The sequence below is a fragment of the Rhinolophus hipposideros genome, assembly GCF_964194185.1.
Source record: "Rhinolophus hipposideros genome assembly, chromosome: 21".
In the NCBI taxonomy this organism is placed as follows: Eukaryota; Metazoa; Chordata; class Mammalia; order Chiroptera; family Rhinolophidae; genus Rhinolophus; species Rhinolophus hipposideros.
This window is the reverse complement of record NC_138067.1, coordinates 41349595-41368588: the sequence shown is the minus strand read 5'-3', so window position 1 is coordinate 41368588 and position 18994 is coordinate 41349595. Positions and strand designations below refer to the sequence as shown.

Sequence of the window (18994 nt, the reverse complement as noted above, 5' to 3'; positions counted from 1 at the left end):
CCAGAATTTGAGATTCCATTGTGAGGGAGTTACTATCCACAATGGTCTCTGAAAGAATTAGAAAAGAATGTACTCTAGCAAGAAGTAAAATGAATTCAGAAGGAAGAAGATTATAAAAAGTACCAGAATCATTATGGGTTGAATTGTGTCCCCTCAAAAAGATATAATGAAGTCCGAACCTCAGAATGTGACCTTGTTTGGAAATAAGGTCTTTACAGAGATGATCAAGTTAAAATGAGGTCCTTAGGGCGGGCCCTAATCCAATATGACTGATGTCCTTATAAAACAGGGAAATTTGGACACAGAGACAGACGTGCACAGAGGGAAGATGATGTAAAGAGACACATGGAAAAGACTGTCATCTACGAGCCAAGGAACACCTGAGGTTACCAGAAGCTAAGAGAGAGGTCTGGAACAGGTCCTTCCCTAGCAGCAGGCTCAGAATGGGCATGGCCCCACCAACACCTTGATTTTAGACTTCCAGCTTCTAGAACTGTGAGACAATAAATTTCTATTGTTTAACCCACCCAGTTTTTGTTCCTTTTTGGTCACAGGGTCCTAGGAAACTAATACAAACCTGTATCTTCTTGTAATTAATCTGTCAATTCAGTGCCATTTCACTCTCAATTCCAATAGAGTTTTTCATGGAACCGAAAAAGCAGCTGCTAAAATCCATCTAGAAGAGAAAATGTACAAGAATGGTAAAGACAGATTTGAAACTGATCAGAGTTGCCTGATGTTACATCAAAACATGTCAAAATAAAAATGACAGGAGGAAGGGAACAGATATAGAGATCAATGGAACATAATAGAAATGTCAGAAACAGACCTGTATATATATATATATATATATATAAATTTGGTACATGATAAAGGTGGAATATTAAAACTGGGGAAAGGATTGACTTTTAAAATAAATGTAATTGTGACAACTGGCTACACCCATTATAAATTCCTGCCTTAGTGCATTGTCAAAGCTAGGTCTCATATGGATTAAAGACAGAAACAAAACCAAACCCAGGAAAGTATTGAAAGGAACGATAGAATATATTTATGACCTTGGGGTATGACAGGCCCCTTAAACAACACACCAAATGCAAAAAGTCAGATGGAATAGATTGATAAATAGGCACGAATAAACACGAAGAACTTCCGTGTGACACAAATAAATGCACAAATAAATAAGTTAAAACACAAAGTACAAACTAGAAGGAAATATGTGGAATGTATGTAACTGATTAAGAGAATCGGAAACCATAAAGTACTCCTACAAATTAATAGTGATAAAAGAAGCATACAACCCCATTTAAAAAATGGGCTAAGGATATGAGCAAGCAATTGACAGCAGACAAAAATATACGAGACCAATGAACTCACAAAAAAACATGTTCTCTCTCCTTATAGTAACCAGCGTTGCAAGTTAGAACAGTGTGATACTATCCTTTCAGGAAATGACTAATACTAACTCATCAACCAGGTCTCTGCTTAGATGTCCCTTCCTCCACGAAATCTTTCCTGACCTTGTGGCTGAGTTAGGTTCCCCCTACCCCCCAGACACATACCCTACCACTGCCCACTGGGGTCTCCTATCCCAGCCCTGCCGACTCTGAGTCGTCACTGTTTGGAACCTGGTCTGTCTTTCCCACTGGACTATGAGCTCCAGGTGAGCCAACTCGGGGCTATCGTTAGTCACCGGTGTGTCACTCGCACTACCCCACACAAGACAGGGAGAGGAGGAGGCACTTGGGGAATATGTGTGGAAAAAATGGACGAATGGGGAAACTGAGGCTAAGTCAATGGTAGAGCTGGGATTCAAACCCAAGGCTGCACAGAGAGAAGGGACCTAGATTGATCTCCCACCATCTCCTCTTCACTGAACCATTTCCAGAGCCTGAGCACACAAGAGGCTCTCGATCAGGGCACTGAAATTGAGAGGCTTGGCAACCAGAGACGCTCAGGCGGGTAGGCCAACGGCTCTCTCCAACCCAAACCTCCGCAGTCCTCCACGACCATAGAGAGCTGGGCAGGGACGGTCTTCTGGGGCATGGTGAGGGCGGGCTCGAGGGCTAGAGAGGCCGGAAGTGCGGCGAGCCTGGGGACGCGCTGGCCTAGCCGGCGGGGGAACGCCTGATCCCACTCCGGTTTTATCCCAGCGGCTTTGGGAGAGGAGGTAAGTCCTCCCTGCGCCAGCACAGCCGGGTCAGGGCGAGAGGAGCGGGGGAATGGGACGGGAGTGGGGGAGGGGGAAACGGCCGATGGCGATTGGCAGCCGCGGAAGCCAATCAATCGTTGCGGTGTCAAGAGATGGAGGTGGAGCGAGGAGAGGACGTCCAGGTGCGAGCCCTAGTGCGGGGTTGACCGAGGGTCGGGGACAGTGGCCGAGTCCCGCACAGAGAAGGCGGGAGAATGGTGGGGGCCGGACGAATCGAAAGGAGAGGGCTTGAGGGGCGTGGCGAATGGAATGTGTGAACCAGTAAGGGGCGGGGCGAGCCGCAGGTGGAGGCTCCAGCGGGCGAGACTTTGTAGAACCTAGTGTTTTCACCTTGATGCTGTGGAGCTCTGGCATTTTGGGGGGATGGCTGTGAGTGGTGATTCCTGCTGGGAGGATGGAAATGCAGACGCTGATGTCTCACTCGCTCCCGCCGCCACGTCTTCATTTACAGGCCCCAGAACCTTGGGATGGATGAAGAGGGAGTGCGGCAGCCCGCTGGGCCACCCACAAGAAAGAAATTCTTCATCCCACTAGACGAGGATGAGGCCCCTCCTCCCGGGGTAGGACGAGAAGATGGGAGGAACGCTGGAAGGCTGGGATAGCGGGGGTTCAGAAGAAGGGGTCTGTGGGACCACAATATGGGTTAGGACATGTTGGGACCTGGGTCACTTTGGGAAATCAGTCCTTTTCTCTGTGCAAGTCTCAGTTTCTCTATCTGTAAAATGTCATGGTGATTCTAAGAGAGGACTAAGGCAGAGGCCACAAACTGGCAACCAACAAGTGGTCCCAGGATGTGTTTTATGTGGCCAGCACTGTGGTTATGTAAGGCATGAATTTATTGCTGACATTTAAGAATTGGAAGGTTTTGGGGGGAACAATAGCCCGCAGCTTTGACATTTCTTGGTAAATAAAATGATCTGGCAACACTGAGGTCTTGTTCCCACAGGGAAACAATTAGCTGGTGCTGAGTACTGGCTATGACTTATGTGCTATGAAGAAAAACAAAGTGGGCTAAGGATATAGGGTGTGATGAGGGAGAGGTGCTGCCTTTCAGTTAAGGGACTGCCTCTCTCAGGAGGTGACATCTTGGCAGAGATGTGAGGGAGTGAGCTATCTCTGGGGAGAGGGAACAGCCAGTGCAAAGGCCCTAGTGCCAGAGAGAGCCTGACAAGTTTGAGGGCAGCAAGAAGGTCAGTGGGGTTGGAGGAGAGAGAGCAAGGGGTACGAGATAGGAGGGGAGGTCCCTGAGGCAAGAGGCAGAGACAGATCTTCTAGAGTCTCATGGACTGTAGTAACAGCTCTGTCTGTTACTCTGAGGTAGGAGCCACCTAAGGGCTCTGATCAGAGGAGGGACATGATATGACAGTGTCGGGAACAGACTATGGGGGATAAGGGTATAGTCAGGGATCTGGTGAGGAGGTGACAACAGTGGTCCAAGGGCGAGAAGATGGTGGCTGGGACCAGAGTAGAGGCCAAGGAGTGGGGAGAAGTGGCTTGATTCAGATTTTGATCCTTGCCCCCATCTTTTCCCACAGGCCAAGCCCTTATTCAGATCCACACGGAGCCATCCCACCATGGAGAGCTCAGCCCAGGCAGCCCCTCAGACCTATGCTGAGTATGCTATCTCGGGACCTGCAGGAGGGGCTGGAGCCACACATCCCTCAGGCCCAGAACCCCAGGCAGGAGAGACCCCCAACCAGACCCCCAAACTGGGGACAAAATCCAACAGCATCATTGTGAGCCCCCGGCAGGTGAGGAAGGGGATGGAGAAATGGAGCTTTGAGAGTTTTGGTGGGAAACACGGTAATAGGGCTAGCTTTCTGGTGGGCAGTGGAAGGAGGTCTGAGTTATAGCCATTGTACTCTCGGAAGCACTATTCATTCATTCAACGACTCAACTACTGTGTGTGGGTTAACGACACCCTACATCTGATTATTTTGCTATAACAAAAATACCATAGGCTGGGTGGCTTAAGCAATAAATATTTATTTCTCACAGTTCTGGAGGCTGGGAAGGTCAAGAGTAAGGCACCAGCAGACTCGGTGTCTGGTGAGGTTCACAGACAGCTGTCTTTTCACTGTGTCTTCACAGTGAATGAAGGGGTGTGTGTGCTCTCTAGGGTCTCTTTTATGAGGGAACTAATCCTATTTATGAGGGTTCCATCATCATGACCTAATCATCTCCCCTCACCTCTTGTATCATCACCTTGGAGGTTAGGATAGCAACATATGAATTTTGGGGGACACAAGCATTCAGTCCATGACACCCCGACTTTTCTTGTTAGGGGTGTGACACTGTGTTAGTGCAGCTACATTTCCTGTACTGGGTTTGTTCCCTCATGCAAAAACTGTTTATTGAGCACAGGCCCAAGTTCAAATCCTGCGCTGTTATACAATAGCTGTGTGATCTTGGGCAAGTGACTTAACCCATCTGTGCCTTTGAAATGGGGTTTCATCCACTTGTAGTCCACAAATATGTTAAGAGGTTGCCAGATACTGTCCTAGGCTCTGGGGGTAGAGTGACAGAAAGGAAACAGATAAAGTCTCTGCCATTGATGGAGCTGGCATTCTTTATACAAATACAATGATAAGACTCAAAAATGTGAAAAGGTGATCAATATCATCAGGCATCAGGGAAACGAAAATCCAAACCACACTGAGATCCCACTTCACACCTACTGGGATGGCTGACATCGAAAGGACAGGCGGTAACAAGGGTTGTGGGCTGTGCAGGAATTGGAACCCTCAGACACGGCTGTATGTGTGGAATGTAGAATGGTGCAGCCACCTTGGAAAACAGCCTGGCTGTTCTTCAGACTTTTAAACATACAGTTAACATTTGACCTGACAAGTCCACTTCTAGGTATATATATCCAAGAGAAATGAAAATGCACCTCCACACAAAATATTGTCTACAAATGGTTACAGCAGCATTATTCACAGTAGCCAAAAACTGGATACAACTCAGATGTGTGTCAACGAATGGCTGGCTTATTTCACTGAGCATCATGCTTTCAAGGTTCATTCATGTTGTAGCATGTGTCAGGACTTCATTCCTTTTCATTGCTGAATAGTATTCTATTCTATGGATTTGCCACATTTTGTTTATCCATTCATCCATTGGTGGACAATCCATTGGGCTGTTTGTACTTTTTGATTATTGTGAAAATGCTGCTGTGAACATTTGTGTACAGGTTTTTGTGTAGACATAGGTTCTCACTTCTCTTAGGTGGGTTTGCTGGGTGTATGGTAGCTCTATGTTCAACTTTTTCAGGAACTCCCACACTATTTTCTAAAACGCTGCATCATTTTACATTCCCACGAGCAGTGTGTGAAGCTTCCAATTTCGCCGTATCCTCACCACCTGTCATTGTCTTTTTGATTGTGGCCATAGCCTTTAAAAATTAGACTAGGATCCTGCCCTCCCCTTGCTCAAAAGCTTTTCCATTGCTCCCAGGTGCTTCAGGTCAGATGGCCCAGGGCCTGTGGGACTTAGGACCTCTGCAGACCCTTCCTAGCCCAGCTGCTCTGACCAACCCACACCCCATCATGAGAGCAGGTCCCACCCTCTTGTTAGAACTGAATTCTACCTCACTTGGAAATTACACGTTGATCCCTGAGACTATTTTGTTGAATGTCTGTGTCCCCCGCAAGGGCAGGGGTTTTTGTCCGTTTTAGTCACTGCTGTATCCCACACACTTAGACACACAGGAGGTGCTCAATAAATACTAATTGGATAGATTAGAGCTTGACTTGCTTGGAGAATTTGGATCTTGGGCTACAGGCCACTTTCTGGGATGAGCATGAGAGAGGAGCCTGCTGAGCAGATGCCAGTCTCGGGGGGACCTGACCTGTGGAGCTCCGTGAAGCTTCCTCCTGAAGGCACTGGGGAGCCACTGCACGGTTTAGAGCAGGGGAGGAGCAGGTTTGTGTTTTAGGCAGATACCTCTGGCTACTGTTTGGAGGGTGGTCAGGAGGGGACACCGGTGGGGCAGGAAAGCAGGAGGAGCGAGGTGGGGGCATGGGCAGGGGCTGTGGTCATGGAGGGGGAGATGCTTACCTGGGGAGGGGGGGAGAGGTGTCCATGACCAGGCCTGGGTTTCTGGTTGGTGTGGTTGTCCTGAGATGGGACTGGGAGGAGGAGCAGGTGTGGGGGCGGTTGCTAAGGGTGGTTTGGCCACAGTGAGGTGAACATCCAGGGGGAAGTGTCCAGTGGACCACAGGATGCCCAGGGTGGGCTGGGGGAAAGGGCTGAGCTGGAGACAGACCCAGGGATCCTTGAGCTAAGGCCCAGGTCAGCTGGAGTACCAAGGACAGTGCAGACTGAGAACAAGGAGTCTGGGGAGAGGAAGAGAGCAAAGCTGCAAGACCCCGGCACAGGGCAGGAGAAGGGCGGAGAGGTGTTGGGAGAGGTGGGAGGAGGGGCCGTGGAGTGGCAGCGTTCCCAGGGTCATCCTTGTTAATGGTCTTGGCCTTTCCTTCCTCCCTCCCCAGAGGGGCAACCCTGTGCTGAAGTTTGTGCGCAATGTGCCCTGGGAATTTGGCGACGTGGTTCCTGACTACGTGCTGGGCCAGAGCACCTGTGCCCTCTTCCTCAGGTGAGTTCTGCAGAGCTGCCCTACCCTCCAGGAAGGCTTGGAAGCCCAGAACACTAGGTGTGCCCTGGTGTTCTGGGCTGTTAGTTGGGAGACCTTCAGGCATGTCCCTGTTGGCTCTGGGCCTGGAGGTCCCCGGGGCAACAAGAACTATGGGCCCAGACTCTGCATGTGGGGGAGTTGGGGCTGGGGGCCCGGACTCCTGGGTCTGAGCAAGTTGAAGGCCAGGTCACTCATGTGCCAGACTGACTCCAACATCCAGGACCAGTTGACAAGAGCCAGGATTTCTCTAACCTCTACTCCATTAAATAAGTTCCACCTGCACTCCCGGGGGCCCCTCTCCAGACAGAACCAGAAGGGGGAAGTGAAACTGCTAAGTTCCTGTCCTCCCTGCAGAGACATCCCCTAGTTCCCCAGGTGGAGGAGCCACCCCTCCCCCCACCAGTGTCCTCTGAGGCTAAAGCCCACAGTCCTGGGGATGGGCCCTACTTCCCAAGACCAGCTGTGCCGCATCCCCTGGGGCACATTCTCTAGGGCACTGGTCTCCTGGGCTCTACTCAAAACCCAAGTCTCTTCCCTTCCTCAGTGAAAAACCTGGGTAGGGAGGGGTCCAACCTTCCAGGCAGCCAGAGCCAAGCAGCCCTCACTGCCAAACCTCTGTGCCCTTTCTTTGAAAGGTGACCCTAGGCAAGTCACTTAACCTCTCTGAGCCTCAGTCCTGGCAAAGCTGCCCAAGCCCTCTGCATTCCAGTGAGAGTAAAGAAGGGCTCTGGGGACTTGGGACGTGACACCTCCTATCCCCTCCCTCTCTCCTGCCCCCAGCCTCCGCTACCACAACCTTCACCCAGACTATATCCACCAGCGGCTGCAGAGTCTCGGGAAGAGCTTTGCCCTGCGCGTCTTGCTCGTCCAGGTGGACGTGGTAAGCAGGGGTCCCTGCCCGCCAGGCTCACTGCCCCCATCTGTACAGTGGGGAGTGGTGGGTCTCACGGCAGCCAAGTGGACTATTGAATTCCTTCCAAGGAGAAATGCAAGTTAAAACCTCAGTGAACCTTTTTTCACGTCTGAGATTGACACCCTGTATTGGCAAGGAGATGGGAGGGTAAATTATCCATCTCTTCCTTCCCCACACCTACTTCAACTAGTCCCAGCCGTCTGCCACCTAAATATTTTTTTAATCTGTTTTATCCGCTCTATCCTCGCAGCCTGGCCTAATCCAGGCCCCTTCTCCCACTTGGGTCCCTGCCTCAGCCTCTTACCTTGTCTTATGGCCTCCAGCCTCGACCATTTCCATCCTTATAGCAACCAGAGGGGTTTTTCTAAACCATAGATCTGGTGTCAAAACTCCTAAGTGGCTCTCCAGTGCCCTCCATGGAACTTGAGGCCCTGCTTGACCCAACCCTTGTCCAACTTGCTGGGCTTATGTCTAAGCTTGTGTGAAAATCCTTTCTTTCCCATCCTCTATCCCATATTGACTGAATTGCAATTCTTCAAGCCCTCTTTCACCTCCCATCCTTATACATGCTCTTCCCTATCTCTAAGATTCCCTTTTCTGCCTTTACGCCTCATCCTCCTCCAGGTCTCAGCTTAGATGCCCCCTCCTCCAGGAAGCTTTCCCTGATCCCTCAGGCAGGTCAGACACACCTCTGTCTCCCTGACCCCAGCCCTGGCCACTCTGGGTTATCATCGTCTGGAGACCAGTCTGTCCCCCTCTGGAGACCAGTCTGTCCCCCTCTTCAGACTGTGACTCCGGGAGGGCAGAACCAAGGCTGTCTCAGTCACTCCTGGGTCCCGGCACTGCCCAGCACAGGCCAGTCACCCAGTCGGAGCTTACAGAGTGTCAGTTGAGTAGAAGGCTCCTGGCACCCCAAGCTACTGTGTTTTCAAGAGTATAGTTCCTTGCTTCCTCCCAGATCTCTCATTCTGATTTTCTTCTGTTCCAGAAAGACCCTCGGCAGGCCCTCAAGGAGCTGGCTAAGATGTGCATCCTGGCCGACTGCACCCTGATCCTTGCCTGGAGGTGAGCTTGTGGCTCTCCCCCAAGGTCAGGCTGTGTCCTCAGAGTCATTCCCCTCCCCCCCACCTCTCAGCCCTTCTCTTCTCCCAAGAAGTCTCAGTGTGAACCTGGCCCAGCACTGCCTTCCTCTGGGCCGCAATTTCTTCATCTGTAAAATAGGGTCTTAATATCTTTCTTACAGGGGTGTAGACACAAAGGCAGGTGATGTACGTCATGTTCCCCGTACTAGGCCCTTAGAAGTTAGACGGGAAATCCGGCCGAAGAATCAATTCCATGTCTAGGTTTCTAACGACCATTTAGATTGTCTCTCATTGGAAAAAAAAAAATGTCCCTTCCTCATACCATAAACCAAATGTAAATCCTGATGAATTACAAAAAGAAAAAACTACAATAAAAGTGTAACAAGAAATCTTAAGGGAGAATATGTTTTATAATCTTGGGGTAGGAAAAATTTTCCAAAGGAAGATATAAACCCCAAAATCCATAATGGAAAAGGTTGGCTGATTTGAGAAAATTAAAAATTTAAAACGTCCAGGTAGTAAGAGGACTGTAAACAAAATTATAAGGCAAATGACAAACTGAGGAAAGACTTTTTGTGTGTATAACAGACTTAAGATCCCTAATTTATAAATGAACATATAAATTATATTTATACAGTACAAATATATTTAAATGTTTATATTCATATGGCTATATTGAAACATATTCATTATATATTTATATACATATATATATAAATATATATATATATATACACAGAACCTCCTGCAAATCAGTAAGAAAAAGGTAGGCAAATTTTTTATAAAGTCTAATACAGGTGAACAAAAACACATGAAAATCCATCAACCATACAGCTTATCAGGAAGTAATAAATTTTGAAAACTGAGGTGCCATTTTTCACCCATTAATTTGGTGAAAACGTCAAGATGGATGGATAAATAGGCACCTGCATGTTTGGTTAGCAGGAGACTTGATTGGCTATCAAGACAGAAAACAGACACAGAAGTTCCTTCACATGGAATTTCTCCTTTTTGATGAGCCCTGCTTGTGTGCAAATCCACCAGCACGCCCTGGCGTCACTATAGCATCCGCAGGAGAAGTGGCAGAAGCCCATCCTGTTGTTATTTACATCCGAAAGGAAGGACTCCAGCTCTGTTAATGAACAGCTGCCGATGTGAGTAAACTGAAGGCGGCTCCTGGCCTCCAGCTCTGGATCCTCTGGGGAGGGTAGCAGGAGTAGGCACTGAGGGGAGGGGACTTTTATTCTCTGCACAACTATTTTGCTGCTGAATATATCATGATTAAACTTGGTTTTGTTAGAGAACAGGTAATATGTTCATGTAGTTCAAAATGGTGTATGTACATATCAGCATGTGAGTTCTGACAATTAAGTTCGCGAACTTGTTGCAAGGATATTGCTGACCTTTTTGATATCAGAGGGATTATTCATTATGAATCTGTACGAACTGGACAAAGGTAATCAAGTTTACTATTTGGAAGTGCTGAAAAGGCTGCTTCAAAAATAAGTGAGACGACCTGAACTTTTCGCCAACAATTCATGGCTCTTGCATCACGACAAGGCACCAGCTCACACGACACTGTCTGTGAGGGAGTTTTTAGCCAGTAAACAAATAACTGTACTGGAACACCCTCCCTACTCACCTGATCTGGCCCCCAATGACTTCTTTCTTTACCCGAAGATAAAGGAAATATTAAAAGGAAGACATTTTGATGACGTTCAGGACATTAAAGGTAATATGACGACAGCTCTGATGGCCATTCCAGAACGAGTTTCAAAATTGCTTGGAAGAGTGAACTAGACACTGGCATTGATGCATAGCTTCCCAAGGGGAGTACTTCGAAGGTGACCATAGTGATACTCAGCAATAAGATATGTAGCACTCTTTCTAGGATGAGTTCACGAACTTAATTGTCAGACCGTGTGTGTGTGTGTGTGTGTGTGTGTGTGTGTGTGTGTGTGTGTGTGTGTGTGTACACACACCGTATAGGCAGTATATGCACTGAGAAGTTTCCCTTCTACCCCTTCCTCCTGCTCCACTCCTCCCACCCCACAGGTAACCACTGTTGTTTCTTGGTTTCTTTCCAATGTTTCTATACAACGCAAGCAGCACGTGAAAGCATGTTAGTTTTCTTCCTTTCTTAGAAGTTAGCACACAATGTACATATGCTCCTCACCTTACAATGGGGTTCCATCCTAATAAACCCATCACAAGTTCCAAATATCGTAAGGCAAAAATGCATTTCCTACACCTAACCTACCAAACATCATAGCTTAGCCTAGCCAGTTTCTACTGAGTATGTATCGCTTGCGCATTATTGCAAAGTCGCAAAATCGTTTTAAGTCAAGCCATCGTTAAGTTGGGAGCTGTCTGCATACTACGGTCTTCTTTGCCTTGCGCTGTCATTCTCTGGAGGTCTTTTCTGTATCAGTATAGAGAGGAGCCTTTCTTTTTCTCTTTTTCTTTTTGCAGCCTTTCTTTTTTTTTTTTTTTCAGCTATGTAGTATATAGTGTCCCCATTTAAAAAAATATAAACTTTTTTTAGAGCAGTTTTATGTTTATGGAAAAAATGGATCAGAAAGAGCAGAGAGTTCCCACGTACTCCTTCTCCCCCTGCATACAGTTCCTCCTATTATTTATATATTCTTTGATTAGTGTGGTACATTTGTTACAATTGATGAACCAATATTGATGTTATTATTAACTGAAGTTTACTTTAGGGTTTACTTTAGGGTTCCCTATAGTTTACTTTAGGGTTTACTTTGTGTTGTCCATTCTGTGGGTCTTGACAAAGGTATGACATGTGTCCATAATTACTGTCTATAGAACAGTTTACTGCCCTAAAAATCCTCTGTGCTCCACCTGTTCACCCCTCCCTCCCCCTAACCCTTGATCTTTTATGGTCACTATAGTTTTGCCTTTTCCAGAATGCCTCCAGTTGGAATCATAGTATGTAGCTGAAACAGAAAAACCCAGTTCTCGTGTGTAGGGAAAAATCTATTTCTTTCCCACTAAGGCTCTTTGTCCTGTATATCCTTTACTATTCACACAACACACTTTACTTCGGGACACCAAATGTGTGGAGGTTTCTCCCCACACCAAGCAATTCTCTGTGACACCATCTGGGTGTCTTTCAATTTAACTCAATTCTGACGCTATCTGGAGATGGAGTCAGACCCCACAGGTTCAGTGCTCAGTCCCACCAGACTGCCCCACCACACACATTTCACATGCCAGTCATAAGCCCAGGTTGTCACCTGTGCTTCTGACCAGCCAGGTGTAGTCGGAGGTTCCCAAGATCCCCTCCTCCGGTTTGGTTACTTTGCTAGAATGGCTCACAGAACTCAGAGAAACGCTTGTGTTTACCAATTTATTAAAGGATATGATAAAGGATACAGATGATTGGCAGGTGAAGAGATATATAGGGTGAGGTCTGGGAGGGTCCCAGGTGCAGGAGCGGCTATCTCTGTGGAGATGGGGTGTCACCCTCCTGGTGTGAATGTGTTCCTGGCCTGGAAACTCTCCCAACCCCGTACTATTGGGATTTTATGGAGGCTTCCTCATGTAGGCACGATCAATTATTCACTCCATTTCCAACCCCTCTCCTTTCTCTGAAGGATGGGGGTATAGCAGAAACTAACTGAGCTTCTAACCATGTCTTGGTATTTCTGATGACCAGCCTCCACTCAGGAACCATCCAGGAGCTCTCAGAAGAACAAAAGATGCCCCTAATCCTCTTATTACTTAGGAATTTGCAAGGGTTTCAGGAGCTCTGTACCAGGGACAAGACAGAGACCAATATAGAGTTTGTATTATCTCACTGTAGCCTCTTCAGATTGTTTTCTTTCACTTCGCAATATGTTTTTTTTTTTAATTAAATGTATTGGGGTGACAATTGTTAGTAAGTTTACATAAATTTCAGGTGTACAATTCTGTATTACATCATCTATAAATCCCATTGTGTGTTCACCACCCAGAGTCAGTTCTCCTTCCATCACAATATATGCAATATGCTTTTAAAGTACTTCTGTGTCTTTTGGTGACTTGGTAACTCATTTTTAATCACTGAGAAATATCCCATTGTCTGGATCCACGTTCTTTTTCAGCTGCACAGTATTCCATTGTGTACATGGACCAGGTCAATAGTCCGTACTAGTGGACACTTGGGTAGTTTGTCTTTTGCTGTTATCACCAACACACCCATTTCTGAATCCAAGGCACAAAACCAATTTTGTGCCCTCCCTCCAGGTATGTACCTCTATACTGTTGGAGTATTTGGAAAAATGTATTTATGCAGTAGTTGTATATTAAAACAAAAACAAGTGTAAAAATCACTCCATTTTGTGAGAAGTAGCAGGTAAAGAGCCCAGCTGGGTGAGACACACACGTGCAGGGAGCTGTTTTTCCTCCTCGCCAGCTATGTCATCTTGGGCAAGCGACTCAACCCCGTTGGTCTCAGTTTCCCCCTCTGTATAATGGTTTGAAAATAATTGCCTTATAGGATCTCTTGGGAGGCCAGAAGTTTCTGAACATAGTGGGCTTAGGATGGTGCCTGGCATTCAGCTATACCCCCATGTGGGGAATATTTCCTATGTCTTTACATCCAAACTATGGGATATTTTACAACCATTAAATAAATGAGGTTGAGCTCTGTCTGCTGACATGGAAAGATGTCCTGATTATATTATAGAGTGCAAAAACAAAAGCAAATTGTACAACTGGAGTATAGTGTACTAACTTATGTGTCCTGAACAAATTAATAATAACATAATAATAATAATAATACCTGCTGCAGTGAGAGAAGAGCAACAAAGTCTATCTTATGGAAAACAATAGAACTAGAAAATGAATGTTTCTTTCAAAAATATAAATCATCATTTAATCAACAAACATTGCTTACGAGCCGGATTTTGAAGGCTAAGAAAATGCTTCAGGACAAACATTTTATTTAGAATACATTGACTCACTATTCTCAAATTCCAAAGAGAAAAAAAGGCTAGCATTTTCCTTGTGCTGATAAACTTGAGTTACTTTACTCCGCACACAGATAGATCCTTTTTATGATTTAGTTGTTTCCACTACCTTTGGAAACAGTTAATTACATGTCAAAAAAAAAGGTGCCTAATGTGAAAACTGGTGATTATTAAATTGTATTCCTGGGGGGTGGGGGGAGGGAGATGAGGGTAAGGGGTGTCAAATATATGGTGTTGGAAGGAGAACTGACTCTGGGTGGTGAACACACAATGGGATTTATAGATGATGTAATACAGAATTGTACACCTGAAATCTATGTAATTTCACTAATAATTGTCACCCCAATAAATTAAAAAAAAAATTGTATCTAAGGAAAAAAAAAATTGTATTCCTTGCTGAAAAATACTTAGCAGTTGGCATGCGGAGCTTTCCTTCTGAAGGTGGGATATATAAAACCTTCAGAAGCTGTTTTTCTTGGTAGTGGGAAGCTGAATGTTCATGAGGTTGTTTTCTTCCTGTAGTTGGGAAAAGAAACATTTTTGGGTTTCCTCCCTCTCAAACCCGGTATGGATGACCCAGCACTGACGTCCCTTCCAGAATCGCTAACAGTTCTTAAAACAGGCTTCTAAGTGCCAGGCACTTATAGAGCGTTGACTTATTTGTCAGTTCTTCCATCCACCCCACATTACAGATGAGGAAACCGAGGCGCAGAGATGAAAATCACTGGCCCAGGGTCACTCAGGTAGGAAGCCGGGCCTGAACCCCACTGGTCAGGCTGCTGAGCTCTCGCCCTTAGCCAGAGAAGATGTGTAAGATGTACCCAGCAGGGGGTATGGTCCAAGGATGTTTAGAGGAAACTATGTATTAAGAGTTTGGAATTTTTTGTGTCAGCAATTACTACCACCATAATGAAATCAATCTAAAACATGACCCTTCCTCACCCCGCCTGACCTAAATGTCCTCTCTAGCCCCGAGGAGGCCGGGCGGTACCTGGAGACTTACAAGGCCTACGAGCAGAAGCCAGCGGACCTCCTGATGGAGAAACTGGAGCAGGACTTCGTCTCCCGGGTGAGGCCACCTCACCTCCCTGCCTGGGCTTCCCCCCAGCTCCTTCCTGTGTGTTCGAACTCCAGTCCTGATCTCAAGTCATACTTCTCCACAATCCCAGCCTCAGCTTCCAGTCTTCCCTCTCCTACCTGAATAGTGGCTAGAGGGGTCTTCCCAAGCACAAACCTGATCTTGCCCTCACCAGCTCAAAACCCTTCCATGGCCTCCCAGTGCCCTCAGAGAAAGCCCAACCTTTGTGCTGTGCTCTACCAGGCCCTGCCTATGTGGCCCAGCAGCCCTGTTCACCCCTGTCCTCATATTCGGTCACTTCTCCCAGGCCTGGCTAACTCCTCTAAGTATGTGCCCATTCTCTTCCCTCTGCCTGATTACCTAGTCCCATCTTTCACATCTGATGCGCCCTTCTCCAGGAAGCCCTCCCTGATCCCCAGGCCAGATGTCCCCCTGGACTCCCCCCAATCCCAGCCCTGCCCATCAGGTCACCCCTGACAGGAACTGATCTGTTTCCTGCACTGGACTGGGAGCCCCAGGAGGACAGGGATGGGGCTGTCTCAGTCGCTGCTGTGTCCCCAGCACCACCCATCATTCAGTGGGTACTCAGGTAGTTGCTGAATTGTTGACTCTGGGCTCACATGACAAGAGTAATGGTGGATGTCTGCAGCCACCCCTAAGGTATGTACTATTAGGACCCCCACTTGCCTGAAAATGGAGGCCCAGAGAAGTCAGTTCTTGTGCCCAGGCCTCACAGGATGTAAGCAGGAGTTCTAGTTTTGAACCCAGGTCCGACTCAAGCCTCGTCTTCCCCTGGGCAGAACCAGCTTGAGATAAAGGGTATTTATCTTGTCATGTGACTGACACCCTTTCAGCTACTTCCAGGTCACTCTGAGATGACCTTTTAATCAGTTCAAAAAAGGGGGCATTTATGGAGCGCCTTCTGCATGCACGGCAGTCTGGGGACACAACAGTGACCCAACACTGCCCTCACAGGCTCAGCCCTGTGCACATCTCTCTGTCTCCTCCCCTTCCAGGTGACTGAATGTCTGACCACCGTGAAATCAGTCAACAAAACGGACAGTCAGACCCTCCTGGCTACTTTTGGGGTAAGGAACAAGTACCTTTTCGAGACAGGCATTTCTACCCCCTTGCCTTTTTGAGGAAGCCCCCCCACCTTTTCCCTTCTACCTCCCTGCCCCCCATCCCCGCCATCCTTCCTGCTTCCCCCGCCATCCCACAGGACCTCACCTCCTTCCAGGAATGTCTTAGATCCCTGATCAGCTGGGGCAGGGTAGAGTTTTGTGCTCACCTCCCCTGACCCTTCGCTCCCATCTTCCTCAGTCTCTGGAACAGCTCATAGCTGCATCTCGGGAAGATCTGACTTTGTGCCCAGGCCTGGGGCCCCAGAAGGTAAGAGCTTTGGGAATGGGCTTAACGGGTGAGGGGTAGGAAGGGGCCCCAAATAAATGGGACCCCAGATCCCAAAGTTCTAAGGTTTCGGAAAGCCCCCAGTGTCTCTCCTACAGATGGGGAAAACCAAGGCCCAGAGAGGGTAGGGACCAGCCCAACCTCACACAGCCAGCATGGGAGAGAATCCAGATTGGGCTACTTCTCTCTTAGTTCTCAGAGCCCCCTCCAGGCTGGGAGGAAAAAGAACCAAAACCCACTCCAATATACCAAACGAATGGCTCATTTAATGACTGGTTGCTTTTTTTTCTTCCCCCCAACCCAGGCCCGGAGACTATTTGATGTCCTACATGAGCCCTTCCTGAAAGTACCCTAATGACCTCAGCTGCCCAGGAGGTCCTCTGTGTAACAATAAAGCCTTTTCCTGGTCCAGGCTCCTGCTGGTGTGCTGGGACACTAGGAGGGGTTCTTCTCTGACAGCCAGGTGGCCACCTCGTATTTTCTCAGTTGCAGCTGTCAGTTTCCCTGAGGGGTGTTAGCAGGACTCTGCCGCACCTTCTTCTTCCTCCTCTTCTCCCGCCCAGTGGGAGCCACCCCTTCAGACTCTTGATTTAGGGGCAGCTCTGGTATCTTCTCCTGGGATGCCATCTCTGATACCCTGCTTTCCTGGCCCTGCTTCCTCTTCTTGGTGGATGTTGGATCAGTCCTGGCCTTGGGCTCACGCTCATCTGGCAGTTCAGGCTCTATAATCTCCCCTTGTGGGTCAGTCACCTCGGTCCCTGACTCTGTAGCTTTATGCCTTCTTTCTTCCTTCTTCTTCTTGGTGGATGCTAGAGCTGCCCGAGGCTCAAGGTCGCCTGCCAATGCAGGCACCATGGCCTCTTCTTGCGACTCCAGCACCGCTGTCTTTGGCTCCATCATCACATCTGGCCATTTTTCTTTCTTCCTCGTCTTTTTGGTGGATGTCAGAGCTGCCTTGGCCTGAAGCTCAACTTCATGTGGCAGTTCAGGCTCCATCTTCTCCCCTTGGAGCTCCAGATGTCTCATCTCTGGCCCTATAGCCTCAATCCCTGGCTCCAACAGCACTTTGTACCCCTTTTCTCTTTTCTTCTTTAAGGACGGCATGACTTCCTCTTGTGGTTTCATCTTTACTTGCAGCTGAGACTCGATTCTCATCCCCTCCACTGGCTCAGTCCCTTCTGTCCATTTCTGTCTCTTCCTCTTTTTGGTGGGGGATAGGACTGTCTCTTCCAGAGGCTCAGTTTTAACCATGAGTTCCAGCTCCACGGCCTTTTCTTCTTGCTCCAGCATCCCTGTTTCTTGCTCGACCATTTCTGTATCTTTGGGCTTCTTTTTCTTCTTGGTGGATGGGAACAGCACTCCCAGAGGTTCCAACACCTCGGCCATGGGCTCTGTTGCCACCAGCTCCATCACCTCCCGTTCTTTTGGTTGCTTTTTTTTCTTCTTCTTTCCCACATCCATCTCAGGGGGCCCCAAAGTTGTGTCCACCTCCAGGGTCCCATGCCCATTCACTGCCTCCTGAGGAACAGAGGCCTCAGACTTATGCCTCTTCTTTTTCTTCTTTCCGGAGGCTGGTGACCTTAGTGCCAAGGCTGACCCAGGTCCTGTGACTGGTGGGCTGCCTCCAAAGGCACAGAAACGAGGCCTCAGGCCAGGGGGGATCTGAGGTGGGGGACTTGCTGGAATGGGCTGCAGCGGGGTCCCTGATAAGAATTCTTGGAGACCCTCTAAGATCCTTAGGCTGCCCTGGGGAACTGGGGCACAGGTGAGTTCACCTCCTGCTTCTGCTGAGGGAGCCAGCAGGGTCGCTTCTCCAGCCTGGGGTCTACTGCTGCTAAGGACCCGGTAGCGGTGCCGTTTGCCTGCCAACTTGCCCTTCACAATCTGGGAGCCAGAGAGAGGTATGAACCGGCCATTGAGGCTGAAAGAAGGGGAAGACAGAAGCTTGGTCAGATTCTTTGGGTGGGACGGGAAAGGAACTGAGAAGCAGCATTTCTGGGTTCCTTAGAACAAGTCGCTCTAAATTTCCCCTAAGTTTAGCTACTGAGGTGGGGAGTATTCCCGGGAGGTGGCATGGGACCACTCACCAGTCTGGGGTGAAGTCTACAGGCGCCTGGATAAGCCACAATTCCTTATCTGGGCCCGTCAATGCTTCCAAGGAGAAACGAGTGGGCTCTGAGGCTGGGGACGTCGCGGTAAAGTTGGGGGGACAAGAGAACCGCGCAGCACCTGCAGCAGGGGAAACAGGAGTCCGTTGACACTTTCCTGCCGGTCCAATCCAGGGCGCCTATTGACCCACTGGTCCTATCTTGAGCGGCCCAATGCCCTCATAAGGTCTCTCTTCTCTGACGGCCTGTTTCCCGGAGACATCTCCAACGATCCAAACCCGGTAGTCCCCTAAAGGTATCTTTTATCCCCCTCCCCCCCACCTTGCCCTCCACAGGGCATACTTTTCGCAGGTCTGTTTCTGGAGACGTCCCTTTTTCCGTCCTAACGCTCCCGGGAGCCCCTTTCTCCTCCAGCCAGCCAACCCTCTGCACCCTGTCGGCCGCCGTGAAGCAACTCACCGCTGGACTGGGCCCCAGCCATCCCGGTACCCACGCCACACGCAGAACCCTCATCCAGTGCTGCTCTGGCTCCGCCGCGGACCACGTGGAACCAAAGGGGTGGGGCCTCACCCGGAAGCGCCC

At 48.5% G+C, this 18994-nt stretch overlaps 2 protein-coding genes across 6 annotated transcripts in view; one reads left to right on the top strand and one right to left on the bottom strand.

The window, feature by feature from the left end:
- The window catches only part of ERCC1 (ERCC excision repair 1, endonuclease non-catalytic subunit), a 36628-nt gene extending 19867 nt beyond the window's left edge, over window positions 1-16761 (top strand). Inside the window, exons 1-10 of one of the 5 annotated variants that reach the window (XM_081031108.1) lie at window positions 2033-2170; window positions 2664-2772; window positions 3748-3963; window positions 6706-6809; window positions 7629-7728; window positions 8750-8826; window positions 14786-14885; window positions 15911-15982; window positions 16218-16286; window positions 16609-16746. In XM_081031108.1, the coding sequence (XP_080887234.1) occupies window positions 2680-2772; window positions 3748-3963; window positions 6706-6809; window positions 7629-7728; window positions 8750-8826; window positions 14786-14885; window positions 15911-15982; window positions 16218-16286; window positions 16609-16659 (882 nt within the window). In that variant the 5' untranslated portion in view covers window positions 2033-2170; window positions 2664-2679 and the 3' untranslated portion in view covers window positions 16660-16746. Of the gene's footprint in view, window positions 1-2032; window positions 2171-2285; window positions 2474-2663; window positions 2773-3747; window positions 3964-6705; window positions 6810-7628; window positions 7729-8749; window positions 8827-14785; window positions 14886-15910; window positions 15983-16217; window positions 16287-16608 lie in introns of those variants that run through there. The other 4 variants (XM_081031109.1, XM_081031107.1, XM_081031106.1 and 1 more) reach the window with 4 other exon arrangements.
- POLR1G (RNA polymerase I subunit G) lies at window positions 16552-18991 on the bottom strand. The gene is made up of 3 exons (XM_081031105.1): window positions 18872-18991; window positions 18392-18533; window positions 16552-18225 (listed from the first exon to the last, which is right to left on the bottom strand). The coding sequence occupies exons 1-3, from the start codon at window positions 18891-18893 to the stop codon at window positions 16800-16802; spliced, it is 1590 nt and encodes a 529-aa protein (XP_080887231.1). The 5' UTR covers window positions 18894-18991; the 3' UTR covers window positions 16552-16799.
- Window positions 18992-18994: the final 3 nt, after the last annotated feature.